An 11,146-nucleotide genomic window follows, 5' to 3' on the forward strand; every position below is an offset into this window, starting at 1 on the left:
CTGTTTTCTTTCAACAGTCCAAAAACATGCTGTGCAGGCTGATTGGCGTTGCCAAATGGTCTATTCTGTATGATTGGTTGGGTGTGTTTTTCTGTACCCTGCGATAAGTTGGCACCCTATCCATAATGTCCCCTGCCTTGTACTCTGAGTTCTCTGGGACAGACCATTGCAACATTACATGGGATAATATATATATATATATATATATATATATATAAATTAATTAATTAAAAATGGAAGGAAGACATTGTCTGATAGTGTCTAAATTAGAAATAAAAAGCTTCCAACAACTGTGCAAAATATAACTAAACTAATTTAAATAAAATGATATGTGAAAAGTTAGATGATGTTTATAACTTAAATTGAAATATTCCTATTGATCAATCAACCCTACATAAAAAATGTTTGAGTCGTCATGCTTTAAATTACAACTAGGTACAGTAGGTATAAGTAGATGAGCGTGTGGAGCTCTGCAATAAACTGTGCATATCTGGCATACGTTGCGGATCCACCACAACCATGAACAGGATAAAGTGGTAAAGGTGTGTAAATGAATGAATCAATGATGGAGTAACGTCTCTTCAAGGACGACAATGGAGGTGACCATAAAGTGAAGACTTGTTAAACCTTTTTCTAGGCAGGCTTATTAAACAACAATAGGGATTCTTGTAGAACTTGTACTTGGAGCACTTTATTTAACGGAGTTCTTTTGAGAAGAGTGATGTCAAATTAATCTCATTTGATCTCATCATGTTGGTAGGATTATGCTTTTTATTTTATTTTTGTTTTTGTGATGTCACCACTACTGCAGCTCTTCTTGTTATTCCAAATAACTAAATAATTAGAACATTTGTGGTTCTCAAGTGAGGATAGTTTAAAAAGTTGAAATCATCAACGGAAGCCTAAGTCCATAGGGAAAATGCAAAGAGGAACCGAAGTTCTGAGGGAGCGCAGAGGAAGAGAAGGAGGTCTAAAAGAGCATGAGAAACGCTTATGTCATTGTAACCTTTGGAGAAAAGCTAAAAGCAGAAAAGACTGAAGTAATCAAGTGTCACCAAATCCCTAGCAGCTGACTTTTTTTTTTTTTGGTACATTGTTCACCATTTTATTAATGCTGGTAAGTTATCAAGACTACAGTATGTTTCATCAAATCAATGAGGACCTGCTTATTTACAGTATATACTGTATATCTATGTGCATTACAAATTTTACTGCATCCAATAGACTTAAGTAAATCTTAAATCTTAGTTAAACAAAATCTGCACTTTCATCCATCTTTTTTTTTAATTTAAATTTTTTTCTTAACAAAGTTTCTCTATTTTCACAGGATTAAAAGTAATTGGCCAAACTAACTCACTCATTGTCTATACCGCTTTATCTTGTATATGGCGTCGCGGGGGGCCTGGAGCCTATCCCAGGAGACTTGGGGCACGAGACAGGGTACACCCTGGATGGGGTGCCAATTCCTTCACAGGGCATATATACACATACACACACACACACACACACACACACACACACACACATACACACTCCAGGAAATTTGGGAATGCCTATTAGCCCAATCTGCAGGTCATTGGACTGTGGGAGGAAACCCATCAAGCACGGGGGGAAACATGCAAACTCCTTGCACACAGAGCCATTTGTCTGGCCAGACTAATATAAGAGTTATAAAAAAATATAAGGGTTATTTTTAATACTAATTAGTATACCTGTATAAAGTCTGGAGCCAATAAAATTTACCAAAGGGTCATCAGTACAAAGACATACTGTAAAAAATTTAAAAAATGATTTGGCCTTTCTTTTCTTGAGCGTTACCAATGAATTGCATCTTAAGGTCAATACCATGTATTAACATTTATGAAGGAGTTTCATAATCATAGATGTACAGTAGACAATCATATGTCTTTGTCCACTGGAGCATTATTGACTTGGCTAATTGTCTATGCCGGGGGTTGTTCACCACTGAAATAGTTTTGTGATCAGCTACCTTAGTTCCCTTTTGTGGCTTTTCAAGGGATTTTGGTGTTGCTGAGATCACCAGTGCATTTCTTTTTAATAAGTATGTACCACACTCATGATTTGGACATTCCTTATCTTTGGGCTCTGTCTCTGCAAGGTGTGTTTTGTTTTCTCAGCCCAGTGATGACCTCCTTCACTTGCAGCCGGACCTCTTTGGAGCACATATTGAGAGTTCCCATGAACAGCTACTAAAAAAAATGTAAGTTTAGCACTTAATGAAAATAATGGCTATGCCACAGCTGGCCATGAAAAAGCTTTTTCTCTGCCTTTCTTTCTGTAGTTTTTCTATATAAGATGCTACATTCCACCCAGCGAAGAGGAAGAGGAGAGCATGCAGAAAGGGCAGACTAATTATTTTAATGCAGTTAAAAGTTCAGCAAAGCACACTGTTTCAAACCCAAGAGATATTAGATCTATTTGTTTACATCCCATGTATAATATAATGCCTGGACACATTCCTGTTAGTGACTCTGCAATTACAGAGAAGGAAAACCAGTTTCATCGTTATTAAAATTAGTAAATATCGCCATCTAGCGGACACTTTTTGCCACTTCGGTTCTTAAAATTCAAGCAAGAAGCTCCCTCACCCACTGTCTCATAGTCTATACTATACTATTATAGTCTGTCCTTTAATAAGTCACTTTTTTTGTCACTTTTTATGCATATTTGCACAACCATTGTCACATTAAAATTTTATATATATTGCATATATCTGATTCTGTGATCTGATTTTTTCTTCTATATTTCTATATTTTGTAATATTTTATTATGTCCTTATTTGTACAGTTTATTTTACTATTAAATGTATTTTCTTTTGTACTTCTTTTTATTCATATTTATTTCCTACATATAAGTTTTTATTATTTTTAATAATTAATAATAATAATAATAATAATTAATGTTTAGAAATTCCATTTAGTGTGTGTGTGTGTGTGTGTGTGTGTGTGTGTGTGAGAGAGAGAGAGTGTGCTTAATTCCTCAGGGACAGGCTCACAGGATAAGCCTTATAGCAAAAGAGTGAATTTTAAATTCTACCCTTACAGCCTAAACTATAGCAAATAGATTTATTCATTTAATTATTCGTCTTCTATCCTGCTTTCCTGCTGCAAGGGGCCGGTAACCCACTATGTGCAATTTGGAAACACCGCTACCAACCTGCAACTAACAAAGCACAGGGAGAAAATGCAAATCTTCAAGCACACATGCTGGAGGGGAGACTCAAACCCCCCAAACCTGGAGGTACATGGCGACATTACTAGCTGCTGCACCACGGTGGAATTGCCCTACTTTTGAGCAGTAACGTTATCTGCTCTACATTGTGCCTTGTCTAAATCTCAGTCCAGTATGAAATGTTCAGGACATATTTTATTTTGGACTGAAGTAGTCAGGGACTCAATGACTTCCTGATGATGCAGAACATAACAAATAGATGAGCCGCACCAATCGATTAGCCTGTGACTGGAATCGAGCGGTTTTCAGCTTTATCGGTCATGACTGGTGATTGTCTTGCATATATCTGATTCTGTGACGACTGAGCACGTGTCCCTGCACCTATGTGAAATGACAGAAACAGGTTCACTTTATTATTCGGAGATGCATAGCCAGGAGCTCTCAGGAGACACGGGTGCATTCTTACATCGATCGTAGCGGCACTGGCCAATCATATGCAACTGCACTATATTCATGCCCTTGACGGTAAACGAGAAGCAGTTTAAGGCGATCGAATATTGGAGGAGATACAGCTTTATGATATTTGTCCAATAAAAAGCTAGGTAAAGGTTCTGTAAACTGGTGTTAATTATAAGTCTGTGTTTTATTATATTTCACATACAATTTATATTGTTAATAAAGTTACAAAAAATATTTTTGAATATTGTCAATTATAGTTCTTAGCGGGAAAATTTTTTTCGGATCGAACTAAATCTGTACTCTCAGGTCAGACTTAAAAAAATTTGTAATTATTAAATATTGATAATTGGAAAATCCTTATCAGCTAAAAAAATAGCCATTAGTGCATCTCTAACAAATACCCAAACTGTCAATTAAGTATTTAAATACCTCCCAAACCATTAACCGCATGTAAATGGCATTAAAAGGCCATCAATGGCTAACAACTCTAGAACAGTTTCATTTAGCACAAACCTCGCACCCTTAACAGAAATATCTTTAATAATCAACGTTTGGACGCACCAACACTGAATTCCCAATTCGGAATGAAAGGTTGAAATTTCTCAAACAGCATGACTTAGCAGTTCTGGATACAGGCGACCCAAAGAACACAGCGGCTATACAAGTGATTAGATATCATAAGATTGTAACAACTGATGCAAAAAAATATAAAAATAGGTGGGTATTTTCAGAACTTTACAGTGTAACCTCAGAGGTAAAGCTATAATCTTGGATTTTTGGAGACAGAGAAGACAGCATGCGTAGAGGTAATAAATAAAGTAATACATTTTGCCCCTTTTTAAACTTAAAATGTTGGTGCTGGCAACCTGCTGTGGTATCAGTGAAATAAATCACTTTTAAATGGCTTATTCACTATGTGTTGGCCTTGCATCACATCATGCCTACATACTGTACACCATGTATGTGGGGAAAGAAAAAAAGAAAAAATAAACCAAATATACCAGGATCCAACAACCATAGCACTTACGATTGATCTTATGCCTCACCTAGACATATTCAAGGCTATCTCTGATGCACAAAAAACATTATGACTAATTATCAAAAAATCAATTAGTTTCTGCCCTTAGTTTCCAGTAATGTACAGAAGATTGCTATTATCTCTCACCCAGTCATAATACTGAAGTGCCCCCACTCAGTCTCTGCGGATGTGATGGATATTACTAGGCTCTGTGAGAGCAATGCAAGACAATGATGTCAATGTTCACACAGAAAAATATTTTTATTTCATTCTAAATTATCTAACCACAAAGCCAAATCCATGCATAACTGGGTGGTCTGTGTTACATAAAACTGACTAAAACAGCCAGCCTTAACTGATTATAAACTGCCAGGCCAAAAAAAAAAAAAAAAAAAAGTTCCACAGGCCAAGATTTCACTGATCGATTTCACTAATGATTACTTATGGCTCTAAGAACCACTCCTGGAATATGCCTGTGCCAACAGAGCAAAAAGAAAAACCCTCCACTGACATGATAACCTGGTCATTCAGTACATTCGGGTCATCAGCTGACTTCATTTTATTGCTACGTAACGTTGCTACGTCTAGACCTGACCAACTGAAGCAACCATGGATCATCACAATGCCTCCAGAGGCTTCTCTTCTTACCCTGACACACCCATCGCTCTGGATAAGGGTCAATCCAAACTTGTCAGACCACATGGCCTTTTTCCATTGCTCCAAAGTCCAATCTTTATGCTTTTTTTTTATTATTAACAAGTGTTTTTCTTACGGACACATAGCCACTTAGTCCCAATCCTGTGATATGGTTTTTACTGTTTTGATTTATTTATCAAGTAAAACTTTATCAAGTATTTTATGTGATCTCTATTCATCATTTCAACCATAATTCTTCTACAGAGTTGACGGCTCAGCACTGTCCTAATAGGTTCTGATAATGTGTTAATGTGTCAAATCTCCTGTGTTGTTTTTTTTGCTGGATGTACTGTATTCCCAATAATTCGGCCCTTCTGAAATGCTGACGGTTGTTTGCCCAGGTAGAGTAAACACATATATTCCATATTACATATAAAACCACTTTATCCGTGAATCGAGTGATATCATCCAGTAGTATGTAGGTAGTGGTATGATAAGTTTGAGAAATTAACTCATGACGGGGATCGAAGGGAAAGCACCATGCTTGGTTTACCTACATCACCATTACCATGGAAATAACCTACAGAAAATAAATAGCTGAGCCTGCTCAACCAGTTCAGTATCAATGTTTGGAGGAACTGAAACCTATTAAAGGTTCTTCACCATTTTTAGAGGAAGTACCACCTGGCCTTTGGGATTTTTTAAATTGATATTATTTAAATCCATTTGTTAACTATTTTAGCTGAGGTACTGTACAAATGTGATGAGTTCATCTGTTTCCGTCCATATCTTGGCAGGCTGGGACCTAAACATACGATTCCTCAAATGCCCTCCAGGAGTTAACAAGCCGCCTGGAAGCCGTGGACAAGCTGATCGCTCATCTGAGCTCTTCATTTACCAGGGACCAGAAAAACTCCATTCCCGTTGAATTGTTTTTATTTGATACGAGTATAAAAGTGCTGTAATGCGGTACCTACAGTGCAATTTAGTCACTCTGCAGCACTATAATACAATCTGGCTGATGCTACTGCATGTTTGTTTTTTTATTAATAGGTTGTTTGATTAGTCGCACAGTCTTTACAGAATAGGGAACACACATGCATGTGGAAACACTGACACAACCGAGCAATATGTGAAGTTGCATGTACAGACGCCTCCTGCTTTAACATCTCTAGAGAAAATAAAGATTTTATTCTGAATGATAAAAATACAGAATATCACCGCAATGTTTACCAACGACATACTAATTACAAACGGTTTAAGAGGAGTGATTATCTGTTTTACAGAGTGGCCTGCTTCCTGAGTTATTCATAAACTCTGTCAGTATTTATACGTTTCGAGTATTAGTGTAGCATTTAACTGACTAGTGCACGAAAAAAAAAATATTAAAACCTGACACACCCTGAAAGATAACTTTATTAGTATTTATCTAAACATACAGCAAAGTCTATATTTTAAAAGAGAAACTTATTCTGCATACCGTTTGTTACAGTCTGAGAAACGATAGAGAAAAATAGTTAAAATGGAGTTTGTAACAAGAACACACACAAAAAAAATGCAGAAGCTAAAGCGGGAGAGCCCACATCCGGTAGCAGTGTAAAAGGAAATACACACTTACCATGACTGGGAGCAGGGTAGGCTGCAAACTACATCATGGAGATTTTTTTTTCCCTTTTTAGTTTAGCTTTCAAACACACCTACTCAATTTCAAAGTAAGTGTTTATCTGATCAGGCTCATACTGTATGATCAAATAAAACAGCTTGAGGCATGGGATCGTGAGAAAGACAACGAACAGGTCAAACAGGCTGTCTCTGACCTCAACGTAATCATGTTTTTTTTCTTTTCTTCTTTTTCTTCTTGCCCTATATCATTTGCATTTTTAGTGTTGGTTTTCACATATATAGATTTTTTTTTTATCAATTACTATTCTCATTCTTTACTTGAACTTTCTTGTTAAAAAGTCTAATAACACTAAGAAAGGTACTAAAATAGGTACTTTATACTTTCTCAATACTGTACTGTAAGTGATTATTTTTGTCACATCAGAAATTTAAGAAGAGTGTGAAATGTGGTTGTAGGCAAGGTATTTTAATCAAAACATATCTATATACAGAACTTTTTTTTTTTTTTTTGCAGATGAAGACTTCCCGTGTTATTTTTATTTTTACCTGATATAAAAGCATCATTAATTGAGGCTTGGATACAAAGCCATACTGTTAAGGATTATATGCAAATGCTTTTTGTCACAGATGTACAGTACATGAAAAAAATAGGGACTGAAATAAAAGTGAACGTCACACTGCTGTGGATGAAGAAAACATTCACTTTTGGATTTGTTTCATACACAATATAGTGTTTGCTTAATGACATAAAAAATTTACAAGTAAATATTTTCAGTTTCAATTCCTTAACCTAAGGGTGGAGGTTTCAGTGTTGTCGCCTGCATCTATTTTCACATTGTGATAAATGTACACAAAGATTGTAACCATGAGGTAAGTGCTGTCATATTGCCTGTACACTTAAAATATAACAATGAAAACTTATTTTTATTTGGCAATAGATTGGTACCCCCATGGGTGGCGCCTCCAGGGTCAGAGTTCGATTCCGGACTTCCGGGTCTGTGTGCATCCCGTTATGTGTGAATGAGTGTGTACCCTGCGATGGATTAGGACCCGGTCCAGGGTCTACCCTGCCTTGTGCCCCAAGTCTCCTGGCATCGGCTTCAGGCCCCCACGGCCCTGTATACAGGATAAAGTGATATGGAAGAGTGAGTGAGTGTTACCCCTATGGTTAACTTTTGTTCCTTTATGTATTAAATAATATAAATGCTAAATAATTTGAGATATATTACTTGAACATAAGGACCACTCTTATACAAGTCTCATGGAAATGACTGTGACAAGCTGTGTCAGTGAAGGGCTGAAACTGGACCATTATAACAGTGAATGGAATGTCACAACTTTTGACTGGTAGTGTACTGTATGAATCTACAGTAGTTACATACAGTACACTACCAGTCAAAAGTTGTGACATTCCATTCAAAAAAACTGTATGTATCTACAGTAAATACATACAGTACACTACCAGTCAAAAGTTGTGACAAACTTTCTTGCACTACATATTTATATTTTTATTTATGGACCACTGCACAAATCACTTTAATAAGACACTTTAAGTCACTTTTTATGCATATTTGCACACCCCAGTCATTTTGACAATTTCTTCTTCTATATTTGCTATATTGATATTTTGTTCTTATTTGTACAGTATATTTTACTTTGTACAGTATATTTTACTAGTTAATTTTATTTTCTAACGTATTTCTTTTATTCATATTTATTTCTTATGTATAAGCTTTTATTTTTTAAGGTCACTGGCAGTCGTATAAGCATTTCACTGCATATCGTACTGTGTGTGACTGTGTATGTGTATGTGTATGTGACAGATGAAATTTGAATTTGATTTGAAATTTCTGATTGCATGTTCTTTCCTCATTTCCATCACACACACACACACACACACACACACACACACACACACACACAGAAAGACAGAGATATTGTAACTAAATATTAGCTTAATTACAACATTAAGATTTTTTCATTACAATATTCACTTTTTTTGTTTTCTTTTCTTCTGCTTTATGTTGCCTTGTTTTGTCTTACAATATTTCCACTTCTTAGTGTTGGTTTTTACATTTTTCCTTTGCTGTTTTTTTAACATGATATAAAAGCTCCATATGGTGGTGCTAGGATAAAACAACACTATTTGAGTTAATATACTGTAAGACAGTTTAACAGGTTGTATAATATGATGCCTGTATGATGAATAGATAAAATGATTGTAGGGAAAGTGAATGTTAGCACACTGCTGTGAATGTAGAAAACGAAAGTTAACACTCCCTTATGGTTTGCTTCATACACAATGGACTGTTTTCTTAATTATGTTATGTGTAAAATTTAAAAGTAAATAGTTTCGATTTCTATTTCTGACCCTGTGGGAGGAGTAATGGTGTATAAATATATATTTGTGTGTGTTTGTGTGTGTGTCAGTCGTGTCTCCTGCATCTGTTTTAGGTATACAGGGATTGAACAGAATGAGGTAAGTGCTGTAATTCTGCCTGGATACCTAAAATATATTAAAAAATTATCTTTCCTTGGCAATAGACTGTTAACCTTATGTTCCATTTTTATGTCTTTATTCTGTAACTATTAAATAATATGAAAAACAAATAACGTGAGATATACTGTATTACTTATTATAACCTTAAGGACCACTCTTGTACAATTAAAGAGTTAGACAAATGCTTTAAACATACTTTAAAAATATAAAGGATTTACCACACATTTGAAAATTAAAACAACAAACATACAATTAGTTTCATTCATGCATATAACTCAGTTATTTCTTTCTTTACCAGTTCACACCAAAGCACAAATTTAAAAGCCAGAGTTCTTCAGTTGGAATGCCATTTCACTTGGGGACTGAATAAAAATGATAGAGATCTCAAAGATCTTCTGACCAGGCTAGAAGAACAGCTTAACCTGACTCTTGGAGGAGAGACAGGAGTTGCACGTACATACAGCCATATGGGATTTGTAAAGTTTCTACTAGGCTCCAATACTGAGGCACTTAGCTACTTTGAGAGATCGGTAGAGCTCACCAAGTCTCATGGAGATGACTGTTACAAGCTGCTTGTTGTTGCCTATGGAGACCTTGCATGGTTACATTATCACATGGGTAGTTTTGCAGAGTGTGAAAGCTACCTGAATAAACTGAGTAATATTAAAGAAAAATATCCCATTGTTCCATATGCTGAAGTGCTTGGAGAGAAGGGGTGGACTTTCCTTAAATTTTCGCGCAAATATTATAAATGGGCTAAAGTCTGCTTCAGTGAGGCCTTGAAACTGGACCCTGATGACAGTGAATGGAATGCTGGCCTTGCAATTGTTCTTCATCGGACAGAGCCTACATTCCAAGATACACCAAATTCAACTGCAATTAATCAACTTAGATGGGCCATAGACACTAACCCAGATGATGATGTTCTTAAGATATATCTTGCTATAAGGTTGTTAGGACAAAACCAGTACAAGGAGGCAGAGAGCCTAGTAGAGAAAGCCTTAGAGCGGTCACCAGAACACCCTCATGTGCTACGATATGTTGAAAACTATTTCCAGGGTCAAGGCAGTGTGGACAGGTCCATTGCCCTGCTAACGAAAACATTAGAGAAAGTGTCTAGCAAAGCTTTTATACATCATCAGCTGGCACTCTGCTTTAAGAAAAAGATCATAAATCTGAAAAAATCAGGAAGGCAACACTTAGAAAAGGAAGAAATTTTGCATTCTCAAGAGCAATGCATCAACCACTTAAAGACAGCAGTTGAATTGAATCCTTACTTTGTTATTGCTATGAGTGAGCTGGCCCTTCAGTATGGACAGAGTGGGGATGTGTATAAAGCAGAACAAATGTTCCAGAATGCATTTGAGGCAGCTAAAACTATAAGAGATAACTACCAGTCCGTTCTTCTGTGTTATGCAGAATTCCAGCAATACTGTATGAGATGTGAGCCTGCTGCCCTCAAACACTACATTGAATGTCTGAAAATAAATCCAAATTCATATAAAGGGAAGAGGTGTGCTGAAAACCTAACAAAGATTGCAAAGAGAAGAATTAGGAATGACCCACAAGATGGAGAAGCCTTTGGAATACTTGGAATCGTTCATAAGGAAAAAGGAAAAAAACAACAAGCCATAAAGTACTTTGAGAAAGCACTAAGCTATGTAGACAATGAGGATTACCTCAGTGATCTTTCTGAACTTAAGATTTCATTACAGTAA

At 36.1% G+C, this 11,146-nt stretch overlaps 1 protein-coding gene across 1 annotated transcript; it reads left to right on the forward strand.

Moving 5' to 3' along the window:
- The first annotated feature begins 7,793 nt into the window (after nucleotides 1-7,793).
- Nucleotides 7,794-11,146, forward strand: LOC128541047 (interferon-induced protein with tetratricopeptide repeats 5-like). The gene is made up of 2 exons (XM_053511137.1): nucleotides 7,794-7,798; nucleotides 9,727-11,146. The coding sequence occupies exons 1-2, from the start codon at nucleotides 7,794-7,796 to the stop codon at nucleotides 11,144-11,146; spliced, it is 1,425 nt and encodes a 474-aa protein (XP_053367112.1).

Source organism: Clarias gariepinus, chromosome 2, assembly GCF_024256425.1.
Source record: "Clarias gariepinus isolate MV-2021 ecotype Netherlands chromosome 2, CGAR_prim_01v2, whole genome shotgun sequence".
Taxonomy (NCBI): domain Eukaryota; kingdom Metazoa; phylum Chordata; class Actinopteri; order Siluriformes; family Clariidae; genus Clarias; species Clarias gariepinus.